This window comes from Nasonia vitripennis, chromosome 1 (genome assembly GCF_009193385.2).
Source record: "Nasonia vitripennis strain AsymCx chromosome 1, Nvit_psr_1.1, whole genome shotgun sequence".
Taxonomy (NCBI): domain Eukaryota; kingdom Metazoa; phylum Arthropoda; class Insecta; order Hymenoptera; family Pteromalidae; genus Nasonia; species Nasonia vitripennis.
This window is the reverse complement of record NC_045757.1, coordinates 4,311,392-4,329,327: the sequence shown is the minus strand read 5'-3', so window position 1 is coordinate 4,329,327 and position 17,936 is coordinate 4,311,392. Positions and strand designations below refer to the sequence as shown.

The 17,936-nt window shown below is 48.8% G+C and overlaps 1 protein-coding gene across 2 annotated transcripts; it reads left to right on the top strand.

Moving 5' to 3' along the window:
* On the top strand, window positions 1–17,809 carry LOC100117166 (titin). Of its 2 annotated transcripts, XM_031921885.2 has the most exons (7): window positions 1–3,300; window positions 5,707–5,984; window positions 6,059–6,247; window positions 6,331–6,683; window positions 6,761–6,963; window positions 7,045–9,095; window positions 9,183–17,809. In XM_031921885.2, the coding sequence occupies exons 1-7, from the start codon at window positions 325–327 to the stop codon at window positions 17,275–17,277; spliced, it is 14,145 nt and encodes a 4,714-aa protein (XP_031777745.1). In that variant the 5' UTR covers window positions 1–324; the 3' UTR covers window positions 17,278–17,809. The 2 variants fall into 2 exon arrangements, with proteins under 2 accessions (XP_031777745.1, XP_016840727.1); XM_016985238.3 differs by having other exon boundaries at window positions 7,045–17,809.
* Window positions 17,810–17,936: the final 127 nt, after the last annotated feature.

Below are 17,936 nucleotides of genomic sequence, written 5' to 3'. Positions count from 1 at the left end.
TGGCTCGCGCAATAATTTCCAGCCGGGACTGAGCCAGCATCGCGCCAGTCTGCTAACGGCGCTAACGCCGACCGGCACGCGAACAGAGAGCTCCGCTTAATACGAACACTCATACTCACGCATTGCGCTCTCTGTTAATTAATATATCATTTTTTTTAAGTTTTGTTTTGTTATACTAACGATCGAACGAACGAACGACGAAAGCTTGAGCTTTAGCTTGCGGTGAATGTACGGTATAACATATCGAGGCGAGGAGTAGATTGTTCAAAGCGTATAACATGCGACAGCCGTCTTACTGAGGACCGGACTGCAGTGTAACCGAAGATGACGGCGAAGAAGGACAAGGCCGTGGCGAGCGGCAGTAGCTCGTCGACAGAGGTGAAGACTACCAGCAGCACGGAGCAGGTCGTGCACACGAGAGAGGAGTCGGTCAGCCGTGGAAAGTTCGTCCAGGAGGCCCAGCGCACCGTGGAGACGGAGAAACGCGAACGAGTGCTCATGGACGCGCAGGGAAACGTTCTCCAAGTGCAGACCACCGAGGCGCCGGTCGTCAGTACCAGCAGCAGCTCGAACTTGGCGAAGCTCGACGTCCTCGCCGCCGAGCTCATCGACTCGGCGAACAATATTCACGAGGGCGTCGTGACGACCACGACTACCAGCAGCAACAACAGGGTCCAGGATCCGGCGGCGATCGTTCAGAAGAACGTCATGTACGAGCGAGTGGAGGAGAAGATACCGGCGCCGATCCCGAGCAAGGTGGTCAAGGTCGAGGCTAGGGAGGAGGAACTCGTGGCTTCGGCTACGTCCGTGGATTACGCGGCGAGTACGTACTACATTGAGACGAGCGAGACCACTTGGGACCAGTCGACACCGCTGACCGAGCGAACGAACGAGAGAAGCAGCAATGTGATCCAGGTCGAGGACGTTACCGATTTCGCGCCGCACAGCGCCGGCCCGGGCGCCACGTCCAGCAGCTACGTTGTCGAGTACGAGACCACGACGAACAACAAGGCTGGAAAACAGTACGTGGACACGATCCACGAGGAGCTGGACCAGAGCCAGAGCACGACGACTAGCAGGTCGTACAAACCCGGTGACTCCGCCTGGGATGGGACCTTCGTTTACGAGAAGGCCAGTCCGCAGAGCAAGAAGAAGATAGAGCGCAGATCCGGAACCGTGGATATAAGGGAGGTCAGTGCCGACGAGATCAACGAGGCAGATCTCAGGTCCAGCAGCAGCAGCTACACTGTCCAGCACGCCGCGTCGGGTCACGACCTGGTGTCCAGCACGATCGTCACCGAGAGAAGAGACGTGAGCAACGAGACGGTCAGATCGAAGAGCCCGGAGGGCAAGAGACCGAGCACTAACATGACCAGCAGCTGGGACGGCAAGTTCGTCGTGGAAAAGAACGAGGTGACCGAGGTGACCGAGGTCACCAGCAGGAGACCCAACACTCCTGAGAAGGAGAGGGACAGCAGGACGAGAGGTTACACCAGCAGCTCGATGAACAATAGCGGGGATGGCACCTTCGTAACGGAGAAGCCGACACCACAAAGAGCTCCGAGTCCGGATAAGAATCAGCCTAGGACAGGTCAGCCTACTAACGCGCAGAGGTCACCGAGTCCGGATAAAAACCATCCCAGAAGTAATTACACCACCAGCTCGACGTCGACCTGGGACGGCACCTTTGTCCACGAGACCAGCGTCACCGATACCAGCCGCAGAAGTGTGGACCGGGACAGCAATGTGACGCAGCAAAGAGCACCGAGTCCGGACAAATATCAGCCCAGGAATACTCACCCCTCTAACGCGCAAAGGGCTCCGAGTCCGGATAAACAGCAGCCCAGGAATAATTACTACCCCGCTAATTACACTACGAGTTCCATGAATAATAACTGGGACGGCACTTTTGTGAATGAGAAGCAACGAGCTCCGAGTCCGGATAAGAATCAGCCTAGGACAGGTCAGCCTACTAACGCGCAGAGGTCACCGAGTCCGGATAAACACCAGCCCAGGAACACCTACACCACTAGTTCGACATCCACCTGGGATGGTACATTTGTCCACGAGACCAATGTTACCGATACCAGCCGCAGGAGTGTGGATCGGGACAGTAATGTTCCGCACCAGAGAGGACCGAGCCCGGACAAACATCAGCCCAGAAGTACTTACCCATCTAACGCACAAAGGGCTCCGAGTCCGGATAAAAAGCAGCCCAGGAATGATTATTCTACTAACTACACCACCAGTTCGTTGGACAATAATTGGGACGGCACCTTTGTCTACGAGACCAGTGTTACCGATACCAGTCGCAGGAGTGTGGATCGGGACGGTAATGTGCCGCACCAGAGAGGACCGAGCCCGGACAAAAATCAGCCCAGAAGTACTTACCCATCTAACGCGCAAAGGACTCCGAGTCCGGATAAAAAGCAGCCTAGAAATGATTATTCTACTAACTACACCACCAGTTCGTTGGACAATAACTGGGACGGCACCTTTGTCTACGAGACCAACGTCACCGATACCAGCAAAAAGACCGTGGACAAAGAGAGCAGCGTGCCAAGGACGACCGCGAGAGATGGCTCCTTCGTCTACGACGTGAAAAGCACGTCGACTCCGAGAAGACCAAGTCTGGACAGAAGCGACAACACGCTGGTGAGTACGACGCTGAGTTTCGATGTGTCCAAGAACACGACGGACAACAGAACGACCAAGGAGATTATCATCGAGACCACGGATACGAGAAAGCCTACGCCGACGACGACCACAACGAAAGAAATCATCATCGAGACCGTCGACTCCAGAAGACCATCTTCTTCGTCTATGATAAACATCGAGACGAGAGACTCGAGGAGGCCCACCTCCACCACAACTAAAGAAGTGACGATCGAGACCACCGACTCGCGTCAGCCAACTCCTCGACCTCGATCTAGGTCACCCCAGAAACCGATGGACGGAAAGACGGTCATTACCAACACCAAGCTCAACTCGTCCACCTGGGACGGCTCGTTCGTCTACGAAAAACCTCAGCAACCCAGAAAGCAAGAGCCTCAACAGCCCAGGAAATCCGAGCCTCAGCAACAACAGCCCAGGAAATCCGAGCCTCAGCAACAACAGCCCAGGAAGCCCAGCATCCCCGAGGACAAGCAGCCTCTCGTCACCACGACTCTTCTCTACGACATCGCCGATACCCGCAGATTCGAGAACACCAGCGAGATCCAGGAAAGCTCGACCATCGTCGAGCAGTCGTCCAGCTTCACGTCCATCCGGGACTTCCGCAACGTCGACGAGACGACCACCGTGAGTTGTTTTTTTTTTCGTTCGACATCGCGTGTATTGATTTCTCGCAATGACTATATTTAGAAGAGACTTTTTTCGAGCGCATCGATGTGTCACGGCACGTGAGATTTTTTTGTAATGAATGATTAAAAATACTTGAAAATGTTGATTGCAAACAATCGCCTTAAACAGACGGTTGCTCGGATAATTGCACCCGGTATGTGTATATAGGTAACCGGATAGTCGTTATAACCGAGATTCAGCAGATTTAGCGCATAATGCCGTATGTCATTACCGATCCGACACTCGATCTCGGCGCGCGCCTTTACAGTTATAACACGGATAGCTGAATTATTAATGAAGCGCCGACAGCAGTCGGCAGAGTTTTTTTCTCTCCTCTTGTTTTTGCACTGTCCCGTGTCTCATTTTCGAAAGTCTCGCCGAGCGCATCATCGCCTGAAAAAAGAACCTGCCTTGCGTTCTGTGTGTACACACGTCACTTCTGTCTGCCCATGTGTCTGTGTGTGTGTGTCACGTGCACATGTTTTCGTCAAAGCTATGAAACTTCGCGGACACAAATCACAACGTCTACAACGACACTGTAAAATCTCAACCGCCAGAACAAAAAAAAAAGCATACAGCCGTACACGTTATTACGACTCCGATAAGGATAACACGTGCGTGAGAGTTTATCACGCGATTGTAATAGTAAAACCGAATTTTACGACACACAGACTCACGAGCATAACACGTATACGCGTATAGCGTCATCCTTCTTTTCGTCTCCGAAGACGGCAGTAAAACTCGGCCGTTTCAATTCAGAAGGTCTTGTCCTTCGCGTATTTCCCATCGCGTATAGTTCGGCGCAGCTCTTTTGATTTTCCGCTTGGCGAAGCAGCGCACCGGCGAAAAAGTTTAATCGCATGCGCGAGAGAACGTTTTAATTCAGGTGCTGCGCTCAGACGCGGGCATACTTATGTGTGCAGGTATTGTGTTTTTTTTTTTAAACGTAAGATCGAGAGAAAAGATTCTCACGAGAATATACGTGTACGAAATGGTTACGTATTGTATGCACGATTTTTTTTTTGTTCGTGATCTGTTATGGGATGCTTGAATTTTCGGGTTGTAGTCGCGTACTGAGACGATAAATATTTAAAGAAGGCGATAATGGAGATAGTAGTGCCTAATTTGAGAAAGTTCATAAGTACGGGGAATTTCGTATTTTTTGCCGAGAGTCGCTCCGATGCGATATAGCAGCCGGCCGACGTAAACAAACTTCGGATATGGTACAGAATTAATTCAAATTTAAAAATCTTTCTTGCGAATTAGCATATTTTCGTAATTTGCATAAAATCGTTACTTTCGCGTAAAGCATCGCCGGCAGTCATATCCACAATAAGCTTTGAAATTATTCTCAAATCGATCCTCGGAAAAGGTTTAATTCTGACACCCATCGAATTTTCGAATTCACATCAGCATAAAAGCAGTAGCAAAACCGTAAACTCCCAACACGCCGAGCGCATACATAGCACACGTCAACACAAAGAGCTACAGCTCTCGCGCGCGCAAGTGTCGAATTAAATATTCCGCGGATAAAGTGGGAAACGCCCGTGTACACATACCACACATCAGTCTCTCTCTCTCTCTCTCTCTCTCTCTCTCTCTCTCTCTCTCTCTCTCTCTCTCTCTCTCTCTCTGTTCGCGTCAAGAGAAACGAGTCAGTCGTATCAGAGCTCGGTTACAAAACGGCCGAATTGGGACGATACGCGCTCGCGCGCGCTTATTCTAACTAGTGAGTTGCGTAAGGCCGCGACCTAGCCTTGTATGGAATACTCGCGAGCTCCGAGAGAGAGAGAGAGAGAGAGAGAGAGAGAGAGAGAGAGAGAGAGAGAGAGAGAGAGATCTGTATGGACGGATGCTGACGAACTTTTCCTCGGCGATGACTCCTTTTTTTTCGCCGCCGCCGTTGCTCCTCTTTTGTCTTCTGGGCTGTGAGTCAGACGACGGGAGGTTTTTTTTTAGAGAGAAGATGTGTCGATAGGGAGATTTACGCGCAGGTGGAACAAATATTTTCTTTGCGCGGCTGACAAGGAGACGGATGCTTTATTTTTTCTCTTTTCAGCCGAAGGATATGGAGTGGAGGAATTTCGTCGTGGCGGGTTTGAAATTTACTGGTTTGCCTTATTGGGAGTTTGATGCATTTTTTTTCTTCTTTTTTGTTTTTTTTTTCGATGGGTCATTCAAGTTCTAGAAATAGACGGAGCGACTTGTAAGGCTACAGCGTTCCAAATGTTTTTTTTTCAACTTAACATTCTTTTTCGAAAACTGAAAACAACAAGCAAAAACTATCAAAAGCATCACTGCGACTATATTATTTCTTTCTCGCAAAGCCTCTCAATACTGAATTTATATTTTCACACCAATTAGCGAACTGTGGATGAAAAGGACACGTCGACATCGAGCACTAGTATGGTAACGCAGGATGTCGTCACCAGCAGCAGCGACAGTCCTCGTCGACCTTCCGACAGTCCGCGACGACCCTCCGACAGTTCCCCGACGCGTCGCTCACCCGAGCAAGTCCGCCCCATACCGTATCTCCGAGAAGACAGTCCGCCGAAACCCAAGGCGACGTCGACTCCCGCTGGCAAGAAGCCCCAGAAGTCTTCGCCTCGCGATGACTCCGGTCCGAAGCCCACACAAAGACGGTACGTATACTGCCTTTTCGTTATCGCTAATCAGACGGTGAAGAAGGACTTTTGATAAGAGCGATCGTTTGCAGACCTTCCGATGGTAAAGTTGCTCCAAAACCGAAGGAGAGTCCGGAGGCTCCGAGGCGGCAGCCGGATGGTCCGCAGGAAAAGGGCCCGAAGAAAACAGGGCCTCGTGATGACGAGCCCCTGAAGACACCAGATGTCCTCGCTAAGATCCCTGCGAAGGAGCAGTGCATCTGCGAACTTTGCACATGCGGGTAAGCGATAGACATGCGTTTCACTAGATTATGACTATATTATTTTTAATGTGTTTTTTGTCTAAACAAAATATTGTTTACAGACGACACCGTTGCCCGCACAACGACTTCCAGGACCACCTGGAGATTCCACACGAGCCACTGCTCGCGACGACCTCTTATAAACACGAGTTCGATGAGAAGCATGTGGACCGGCAGACGACTACTAAATACTACCACGAGGATCATCTGCGTATGGAGGGAGAGTTCATAGGTGAACGTAAGACCGACTACATCGTGACTAAAGGCGAACGGGCACCGGTTGTCAAACCCCAGGATAATCTGCGACCCGAGGGTGAATTCGCTAAACGGCCAAAGGAGGAGGCGCCTAAAATCGGCGAGAGACCTGTTGTCAAGAAACCACAGGACAACCTGAGACCTGAGGGCAACTTTGAGAGTAAGTTAATTATAAGAGTACATTTTTTCTACCAGTTTACCGATCGAAAACTAAACGATTAATCGAACTTCCTATAGGCGTAACGACCACAGAGCTGGTCTTCACCGGGCATACCGGCGAGAAACCGAGAACTGAGCGTCGCAACACCTATACGAAAGCGGAGGGTGACTTCACAGATGAAACAACTTCCAAGACCGAGTACATCGATCATCGCGCAGTTCACAGAGCTGAAATTATTCGGAGAACTGATAATCTTACTACTGGAAAAGGCGAATTCATTGTAAGTCTAATTGCAAAATTGCTTTAGCGACCGTGAAATTTTCTTGCTCAGATTTAATAAATATTGATGTTTGATTTGCAGGGTACCTCGCACATCAAAGAAGATTATCAAACTTACGATGTCATGCCGCAACCGCTTCAGAAACCGATCAGACCAGTTGACGTAGACGACAGTGGCTTCTATGACAAAACCGACACTACGGTTAATGTAACAACCAGTCAGCAAGAGTATCATCAATTCGACCGAAAGGATTATCACAGTACGAGTATAACGAGACGAGAGGATAACTTAAAGCTTGAGGGAGACTTTGTGAGACCCAAACCAGAGGAGTACAAGCCTATTGACCGGCCGACAGCGAAAAGGCCGCAAGATAATTTGAAACCCGAGGGTGATTTTGAAAGACCTAAATCCGAAGAATATAAGCCTACCGAACGTCCAACGGCCAAAAAGCCTCAGGACAATTTGTACCCAGAGGGAGACTTCGTCAGTCGCCCCAAGGAGAAGGCACCTACTAAAGGCGACAGAGCTGACATACGAAGACCACAGGACAATCTGAGACCCGAAGGAGACTTTGAGAGGCCCAAGCCCGATGAATACAAACCTGCCGAGAGAACGACTCCCAAGAAACCTCAGGACAACCTCAAACCTGAGGGCGATTTTGAAAGACCTACGCCCGAGAAGTACAGACCTTCGGAAAGACCAACGGCTAAGAAGCCTCAAGATAATCTGAGACCCGAGGGAGATTTCGAAAGACCTAAGCCTGAAGAGTACAGACCATCAGAACGGCCAACGGCTAAGAAGCCTCAAGATAATTTGAAGCCGGAAGGAGAGTTTGAACGTAAGCCTAAAGACAAGGCTCCGACCAAGGGCGAGAGAGCAGACATCAAGAGACCAAAGGATAATTTGAAGCCTGAGGGACCTTTCGAGGGTCGACCTAAAGAGGATTTCAAACCAACTAAGGGAGAGCGAGCGGAGATCGTGAAGCATACTGACAATCTAGTCATGACAGGTGACATGCAGATCATCACTTCTCGCGATGATTATACCGACTTTGTCGTTCGCGAACGAGCTGAGGTCACGAAGTATCAGGATAACCTTCGTATGGAAGGTGAATTTATCGACATGCGCACACGAGATGATTATACCGTTGTCAGAGGTGAGCGAGTTGATATTGTCAGACACGAGGACAACCTGTATCCTGAGGGACCATTTGAGGGTAAGCCCAAAGATGATTTCACACCTAAAAGAGTCGATAGACCGCAGATTAAGAAACCCAAGGATAACCTCAAGCCGGAAGGTGAATTCGAGAGGCCTAAGCCTAAGGAATACAAACCTGGAGAGCGTCCCACACCTACCAAACCGCACGATAATCTGCATCCTGAAGGAGACTTTGAGAGACCGAAGCCAACGGAGTACAAACCTGCTGAAAGACCACAGCAGAAAAGACCACAAGATAACCTTCATCCTGAAGGTGATTTTGAGAGGCCGAGGCCTACGGAGTACAAACCTGCGGAAAGACCCCAACAGAAGAGACCGCAAGATAATCTTTATCCTGAAGGTGACTTCGAAAGGCCAAAGCCTAAAGAATACAAACCGGCAGAGAGACAAACACCAACCAAACCGCAGGATAATCTACATCCAGAAGGTGATTTCGTACGAAGACCGAAGGAACAAGCGCCAACCAAGGGAGACCGGGCTGATATAAGACGTCCACAAGACAATTTAAGACCCGAAGGAAAGATGGATGTGCCTGACAAACCAGGATATAGCCCGGCAGAGAGACGTTCACCGATAAAACATGCGGATCACTTGAAACCAGAAGGTGACTTCGAAAGACCGAAGCCTAAAGAATATAAACCTGCTGAGAGACCGACGCCGACTAAGCCGCAGGATAATCTGCACCCTGAAGGTGATTTCGTGCGAAGACCAAAGGAACAAGCGCCAACCAAGGGAGACCGGGCTGATATTAGACGCCCGCAAGACAATTTAAGACCTGAAGGGAAGATGGATGTGCCCGATAAACCAGGATATAGCCCGGCAGAGAGACGTTCACCAATTAAACATGCGGATCATTTGAAACCAGAAGGAGACTTCGAAAGACCGAAGCCCAAAGAATATAAACCTGCGGAGAGGCCTCAACCTACTAGACCACATGACAACCTTCATCCCGAAGGCGATTTCGAAAGACCGAAACCCAACGAATATAAACCTGCAGAAAGGCCACAACAAAAGAGACCGCAAGATAATCTTCACCCTGAAGGTGATTTTGAGAGACCGAAGCCTAAAGAATTCAAACCGGCTGAGAGGCCTCAACCTACTAGACCACGAGATAATCTTCATCCTGAGGGCGACTTTGAGAGACCTAAGCCTAAGGAGTACAGGCCAGCTGAGCGCCCAACACAGACAAAACCGCAGGATAATTTATATCCCGAGGGAGATTTTGTAAGGAAACCTAAAGATAAGGCGCCTACTAAAGGTGATAGAGCAGATATTAGACGCCCGCAAGATAATTTAAGACCCGAAGGGAAAATGGATGTGCCTGACAAACCAGGATATAGCCCGGCAGAGAGACGTTCACCAATTAAACATGCGGATCATTTGAAACCAGAAGGAGACTTCGAAAGACCGAAGCCCAAAGAATATAAACCTGCGGAAAGGCCACAACAAAAGAGACCGCTAGATAACCTTCACCCTGAAGGTGATTTTGAGAGACCGAAGCCTAAAGAATTCAAACCGGCTGAGAGGCCTCAACCTTCCAGACCACACGACAACCTTCATCCTGAGGGCGATTTTGAGAGACCGAAACCTAAAGAGTATAAATCTGCAGAAAGGCCTCAACCTTCCAGACCACACGACAATCTTCACCCTGAGGGTGATTTCGAGAGACCGAAACCTAAAGAATATAGACCAGCTGAGCGTCCAACACAGAAGAAACCACAGGATAATTTACATCCAGAGGGTGAATTTGTAAGGAGACCTAAAGATAAAGCACCTACTAAGGGTGATAGAGCAGATATCAAACGTCCACAAGATAATCTTCGTCCTGAAGGCACTATGGACATGCCCGAAAAACCTGGCTATAGTCCTGCTGAACGACGATCTCCGATTAAGCATACAGACAACTTGAAACCCGAAGGTGATTTCGAAAGACCTAAGCCCACACAATATAAACCAGCTGAACGTCCAACACAAAAGAAACCTCAAGACAATTTGCATCCTGAAGGAGAATTTGATAGACAACCAAAACCCAAAGCTCCAACAAAAGGCGAGAGAGCAGATATACGAAGGCCTCAAGACAATTTACGACCTGAAGGTAAGTTCGAAACACCGAAAAAAGCTCCTGTTGGTCCAGGCGAGAAACGTACTCCCATCAAACATCCAGATAATCTTAAACCAGAAGGAGAATTCGAGAGGCCAAAGCCTACCCAGTTCAAGCCAGCTGAAAGACCAACTCCCAAAAAACCTCAAGATAACTTGCACCCAGAAGGAGATTTCGAAAGACCGAAACCTGCGGAATACAAACCCGCTGAGCGCCCTAAGGCCAAAAAACCACAAGACAATTTGCACCCAGAAGGAGAATTCGAACGCCAACCTAAAAAGAAGGCTCCTACTAAGGGTGAAAGAGCTGATATCAAGAAGCCAAAAGACAACCTCAAACCAGAGGGACCCTTTGAGGGTCGTCCAAAGGATGACTATAAACCAACTAGAGGCGAGAGAGCGGAGATCGTCAAGCACACGGACAATTTAACAATGGAAGGAGACATGCAAATCATTACATCTCGAGATGACTACACTGACTTTGTAGTTCGTGAGCGAGCCGAGGTTACAAGGTACCAAGATAACCTTCGCATGGAAGGGGAATTCATCGACATGCGCACACGAGATGATTATACCGTTGTCAGAGGTGAGCGGGTGGATATCGTGAGGCATGAAGATAATCTGTACCCAGAAGGTCCTTTCGAGGGTAGGCCGAAAGATGACTACACTCCTAAGCGAGCAGAACGGCCGCAAATCAAGAGGCCCGAAGACAACCTTAAGCCTGAGGGTGATTTCGATCGTCCAGAGAAGACATGTTATGGACCAGCAGAGAGGCGATCACCTATCAAGCACAGCGATCACTTGAAACCAGAAGGTGATTTTGAAAGGCCACAGCCAACTGAGTATAGACCCGGTGAAAGACCAACGCCCAAGAAACCACAAGACAATCTTTATCCTGAAGGAGATTTTGAGAGGCCGCAACCTACTGAATTCAGACCAGCAGAGAGACCAACGGCTAAGAAACCGCAAGATAATTTGCATCCGGAAGGAGACTTTGAACGTCCCGAGAAACCAGATTTTGGTCCTGCTGAAAGACGTTCACCTATTAAACACACAGATCATCTCAAGCCAGAGGGAGACTTCGAACGTCCTCAACAAACTCCGTACAGGCCTGTTGAGCGTCCATCGCCTACAAAACCACATGACAACCTTCACCCTGAAGGTGACTTCGAAAGGCCTCAACCATCTGTTTACAGACCTGCTGAAAGGCCTCAACCCAGCAGGCCACATGATAACTTACACCCTGAAGGAGAGTTCGAAAGACCTAAGCCGACTGATTATAAACCTGCCGAGCGACCAGTTCAAAAGAAACCACAAGACAATCTGCATCCCGAGGGTGACTTTGAGAGACCGCAGCCGAAAGAGTACAGACCATCTCAAAGGCCACAAGCAACCAGACCACATGACAATCTTTATCCTGAAGGAGACTTCGAGAGGCCGCAACCCACTGAGTTTAAACCAGCTGAGAGACCAACAGCCAAGAAACCACAAGATAATTTGCATCCGGAAGGAGAATTCGAACGTCCCGAAAAACCAGATTTTGGTCCTGCTGAAAGGCGTTCACCCATTAAACACGCAGATCACCTTAAACCAGAGGGAGAATTCGAACGTCCTCAACAAACTCCGTACAGACCTGCTGAGCGACCATCGCCTACAAAACCCCATGACAACCTTCACCCCGAGGGTGACTTTGAAAGGCCTAAGCCGACTGAGTATAAACCTGCCGAGCGACCAGTTCAAAAGAAACCACAAGACAATCTGCATCCCGAGGGTGACTTTGAGAGACCGCAGCCGAAAGAGTACAAACCATCTCAAAGGCCACAAGCAACCAGACCACATGACAATCTTTATCCTGAAGGAGACTTCGAGAGGCCACAACCCACTGAGTTTAAACCAGCTGAGAGACCAACAGCCAAGAAACCACAAGATAATTTGCATCCGGAAGGAGAATTCGAACGTCCCGAAAAACCAGATTTTGGTCCTGCTGAAAGGCGTTCACCCATTAAACACACAGATCACCTTAAACCAGAGGGAGAATTCGAACGTCCTCAACAAACTCCGTACAGACCTGCTGAGCGACCATCGCCTACAAAACCCCATGACAACCTTCACCCCGAGGGTGACTTTGAAAGGCCTAAGCCAACAGAGTATAAACCTGCAGAGCGACCGGTTCAGAAGAAACCACAGGATAATTTACACCCTGAGGGTGAATTTGTAAGAAGACCGAAGGAGAAGGCCCCCACTAAAGGTGAAAGAGCGGACATCAGGAAGCCGCAAGATAATTTGAGACCAGAAGGAACATTCGAAGTACCTGAAAAAGTACCAGTAGGTCCAGGCGAGAGACGTTCACCAATCAAACATCCTGATAATCTAAGACCTGAAGGGGACTTTGAAAGGCCCAAGCCTAAAGAATTCAAACCTGCTGATCGTCCAACGCAGACAAGACCTCAAGATAATTTGCACCCCGAAGGAGAGTTTGAACGTCAGCCGAAACCTAAAGCTCCAACTAAGGGTGAAAGAGCTGACATTAAGAAACCAAAAGATAATCTTAAACCGGAAGGACCGTTTGAAGGTCGCCCGAAAGACGACTTCAAACCAACAAGAGGCGAAAGAGCTGAGATTGTCAAACACACAGACAATTTGACGATGGAAGGGGATATGCAAATTATCACATCTCGCGATGATTACACCGATTTTCTCGTACGTGAGCGTACTGAAGTTACGAAATATCAGGATAACCTTCGCATGGAAGGTGAATTTATAGATATGCGTACGCGCGATGATTACAAGGTAGTGAGGGGTGAACGAGTAGATATTGTTAGACACGAGGATAATTTGTATCCAGAAGGTCCATTTGAAGGAAGACCGAAAGATGACTTTACTCCTAAAAGAGCAGAGAGGCCTCATATTAAGAAACCAGAGGACAATCTCAGACCCGAAGGTGAGTTTGATCGTCCTGAAAAACCATGTTATGGCCCAGCAGAGAGACGTTCACCCATCAGGCATACCGATCACTTGAAACCTGAAGGCGATTTCGAACGACCTCAACCAACCGAGTATAAGCCCGCTGAAAGACCCAAACCGACGAAACCACAAGATAACTTGCATCCTGAAGGAGAATTTGAAAGACCTAAGCCGACTGAGTTTAAACCTGCTGAGCGACCAGTTCAGAAAAAACCACAAGACAATTTGCATCCCGAGGGTGACTTTGTACGTCGACCAAAAGAACAAGCACCTACGAAAGGCGACCGAGCAGACATCAAGCGACCTCAAGATAACTTGCATCCTGAGGGAACCATGGACATGCCTGATAAGCCTGGTTATAGTCCAGCTGAGAGGCGCTCTCCAATCAAACAACCAGATAACTTGAAACCCGAGGGAGAATTCGAAAGACCTGAACCTACACAGTATAAGCCTGCTGAACGTCCAGTACAAAAGAAACCACAGGATAACTTACATCCGGAAGGTGACTTTGTTAAGAGGCCGAAGGAAAAGACTCCAACTAAAGGTGACAGAGCTGAAATCAAAAAACCACAAGACAATCTACGGCCGGAGGGTAAATTCGAAACTCCGAAGAAGGCCCCAGTTGGTCCTGGCGAACGTCGATCTCCTATCAAGCATCCGGATAATCTGAAACCGGAAGGCGACTTTGAGAGGCCGAAACCATCTCAATATAAACCCACAGAACGTCAAACTCCTAAGAAGCCCCAGGATAATCTACATCCCGAGGGAGACTTTGTACGTCAACCAAAAGAAAAAGCTCCAGTTAAAGGCGAACGTGCTGATATTAAAAAACCTAAGGATAATCTTAAACCAGAAGGTACATTTGAAACACCTAAAAAGGCACCGGTTGGACCTGGTGAAAGACGAACTCCAATTAGACATCCAGACAATTTGAAGCCTGAGGGTGACTTTGAAAGGCCAAAACCGACTCAGTTCAAACCAGCTGAGCGTCAAGTTCAAAAGAGACCACAAGACAACTTGCACCCTGAAGGAGACTTCGTTCGTCAACCTAAGGAAAAATCTCCTGTCAAGGGTGAAAGAGCCGATGTGAGAAAACCGCAAGACAATCTGCGTCCTGAGGGTAAATTTGAAGCACCGAAGAAGGCACCCGTTGGCCCTGGTGAAAGACGAACACCAATTAGACATCCTGACAATTTGAAACCCGAGGGTGACTTTGAAAGGCCCAAACCAAAAGAATACAAACCTGCCGAACGTTCAATTCAAACAAGGCCTCAAGATAATTTACATCCCGAAGGTGAGTTTGATCGTCAGCCGAAACCAAGAGCTCCAACTAAAGGCGAAAGAGCCGAGGTCAAGAAGCCGAAGGATAATCTTAAACCGGAGGGACCGTTCGAGGGTCGTCCCAAGTCAGACTTTAAGCCCACCAGAGGCGAGAGAGCCGAGATCGTAAAACACACGGACAATCTTACTATCGAAGGTGACATGCAGACAATTACATCACGCGATGATTACAAGGACTTTGTTGTACGCGAACGTGCTGAGGTCACCAAATACCAAGATAACCTCCGTATCGAGGGTGAGTTCATTGATATGCGAACACGCGATGACTACAAAGTCGTCCGAAGTGAGCGGGTGGATATCGTAAGACACGAGGACAACCTTCGGCCAGAGGGACCCTTCGAGGGTAGACCTAAAGACGATTTTACTCCAAAGAGGGCTGAACGTCCACAGATCAAGAAGCCAGAGGATAACCTCAGACCAGAGGGCGATTTTGAAACTCCGAAGAAGGCACCGGTTGGTCCAGGTGAAAGGCGCTCTCCGATCAGACATCCAGATAACTTAAGACCAGAAGGAGACTTCGAGCGTCCAAAACTATCTGAATACAGACCAGGTGAACGACCAGTGCCTACCAAACCGCAAGACAACTTGCATCCCGAGGGAGATTTCGTGAGTCGCCCAAGAGAACAAGCACCAACCCGAGGAGACAGAGCTGATGTCAAGCGACCGCAAGACAATCTGAGGCCAGAGGGTGATTTCGAACGACCCGAACCTACGCATTACACACCAGGTGAACGTCCTACTCCCAAGAAGCCTCAGGATAATCTGCACCCAGAAGGTGAATTCACGAAACGACCCAAAGAGAAGACTCCGACCAAGAGTGAAAGGGCTGATGTACGAAGACCACAGGACAATCTGAGACCAGAGGGCAAATTTGATGCGCCAAGAAAATCTCCAGTTGGTCCTGGAGAGAGACGCACTCCAATAAGACATCCTGACAACTTGAAGCCTGAAGGAGACTTCGATAGACCGAAACCAACGCATTACCAACCTGCCGATCGCGTTACGCCCAAGAGACCACAAGATAATCTCCATCCAGAAGGCGAGTTCATTCGTGAACTAAAGGATGAAGTGACCAAGAAACAGGTTGATCAACGCGTCGTCAATCAACGTACGGATCAGCAGGTAGTGAACCAACAAACGGATAAACGCGTAGTTAACCAACAGACTGAAAAACACGTGATCAACCAACACACTGAAAAACATGTCGTCAATCAACAACATACCGATCAACGTGTAATCAATCAACAGCACGTTGATCAACGCGTAGTCAACCAGCAACGTTCAGACCAACGCGTAGTCAACCAACATCACACAGATCAACGTGTGATCAATAAGCAAACTGATCAACGAGTAGTCAACCAGCAGCATACGGATTATCGTGCAACATCTAGCTTGGAGATCGGTAGCCAGACTGAGAAAACAGAACGTCGCAACGTCATCCGCCATTCAGACTTGCGTGGTGAGACTGAGTTTGAAAAGACCCTGCGCGTCGAGACCCATGACAAACCGCAACAAGTCTGCAGGCGGTCGCACGACAACCTACGGCCTGATGGAGATGTACGCACTACAACATCCTCGCGCAGCGACTACCAGCGCGTCAACGGCGAGAACTACCGAGCCCAGAGCTACCGGCGCGAGGATCACCTACGCATGGAAGGCCACCTTGAAACCCGCCGATCCAGTGACGATTATCGACAGCAACAGATTCGCAACGTTCCGAGTGAGCGTCGCAGCCCAATCAAGCATCCGGACAATCTGCATCCGGGAGATGATTACGGCCCCAGGACCACCTCGAGCTCGTACGTAACCATGCAAGGTGAGCGCTCGGAAATTCGTCGTCATCAGGATAACCAGCGAGTCACCGGCTCCGAATCCAGAACCTCCGTAAGAGAAAGCTACTCACCTTCTGGACGCACAAGCGAGGTCCACCAATCAGTCCATCACCTCGACGGTGGCGCACCTGTGACCATTCGCAGGGTCGATGACAGCAGCCGCAAGACGCAGTCGACCATCCGTCGGGAGGAAGCTTCTCTTCGTCAACGCCAAGACTTCGAGCGCCATCAGGATCAACATCAGCGTCGAGACTACGTGAACGAGAGGTACACCAGTCCTGAGCACGATCCGAATCGAGGTGGTTCTCCCACGCGAGGTCACAAGCGTTGGAACGTCATCTCCTCGACCACGGACATCAGCAACACAGCTCTGCACCGGCGCATTGCTGAGCAAAGCGCCTCTAGCACCAGCTGTCAGCAGGAGTTCTCTCAGCAGTTCATCAGCAACAACGAGAGTCGCAAAAACCAGTCATCCCTTCAGAGAACCAGCGGTGGTAATCCATACGCCTCGTCGAGCTACGAGCGCAACGAGACTCGTGTCTCCAAGAGCAGCCCACCACGGGACAACCTGACTGTTGGTGGTTCCTTCTACCACACGAGTGAAGCCCGACGCAGCTACGGAAACTTCTCCACCGAGAGGGTCGAGCGCGTCCGGCGTCAGGGCAACGTGTCAAACATCAGTCTCGGAGACGAGAGGGTCAGCAGCGCGCAGACGTCTAGCCTGTATAAGAAGGAATTCGTACCACGACAGAAAGGACCTTGTCCTGCGGCGTTGTTGCAGGCCAACAAGGCCCCGTTCAAGCACACCAGGGACACACCCAGACACAAGTTCTACATGCCCGTCGTTGAGAGCAACTGATGAAGACGCGTGAGCGCGTATATATCGATTTGGACTGTGATATGATATTGTGGGAGGCGAAAGTGCGTATAGTAGAGGGCGAGCTCTTAATCGATATTTTGAGGTTATGTCTCATGTGTTTTGCAAGCATATTCGCACATGCATACATACCAATCCTTTTTTCGCTTCAGCCATGCTTTATCCGTTGTGTACTCGTATACTTTATCATTTTACCGATAACGTTTGTCTCAAATGATTATATATTTTATTTAAGCATTTGTTATCAGTTTAATAGCGAAATATATTCTATATATTATATTATACAGATCGTATCGTTGCCATACTCGAAGAGATTTTTAATATACGCGAGATGTATAAGTTATACTATATATGGCGTCGCGAAGCTATATCTTTTCGGCGCGGATTGATGACAATGCAGTTGTTTTACGATGCATTTTTTATATTCTTTAATTTTGTATCCTATTTACTTTCATCCTTAATCCCCATGTATTTATTAACCCAATTTGCAATAAACATTGCTTAAAAATTTTGATTTTGCTGTTTTCTGTTTTTTATTATGATTTTTCCCAGACCCAATCATTCGCACGAATTTGCACAATCCTGACACTCGTACTTTTTATTTTAATTATATATATATATTTAGAAACGTATAGTAACCA

Excerpts from the sequence above, each read along its gene's own strand:
- LOC100117166 (XM_016985238.3), top strand. The coding sequence starts at position 325 with ATGACGGCGAAGAAGGACAAGGCCGTGGCGAGCGGCAGTAGCTCGTCG. Across the intron at positions 3,301-5,706 it reads ACGTCGACGAGACGACCACC|CGAACTGTGGATGAAAAGGA; the intron begins GTGAGTTGTTTT and ends CACACCAATTAG. Across the intron at positions 6,964-7,044 it reads CTGGAAAAGGCGAATTCATT|GGTACCTCGCACATCAAAGA; the intron begins GTAAGTCTAATT and ends TTTGATTTGCAG.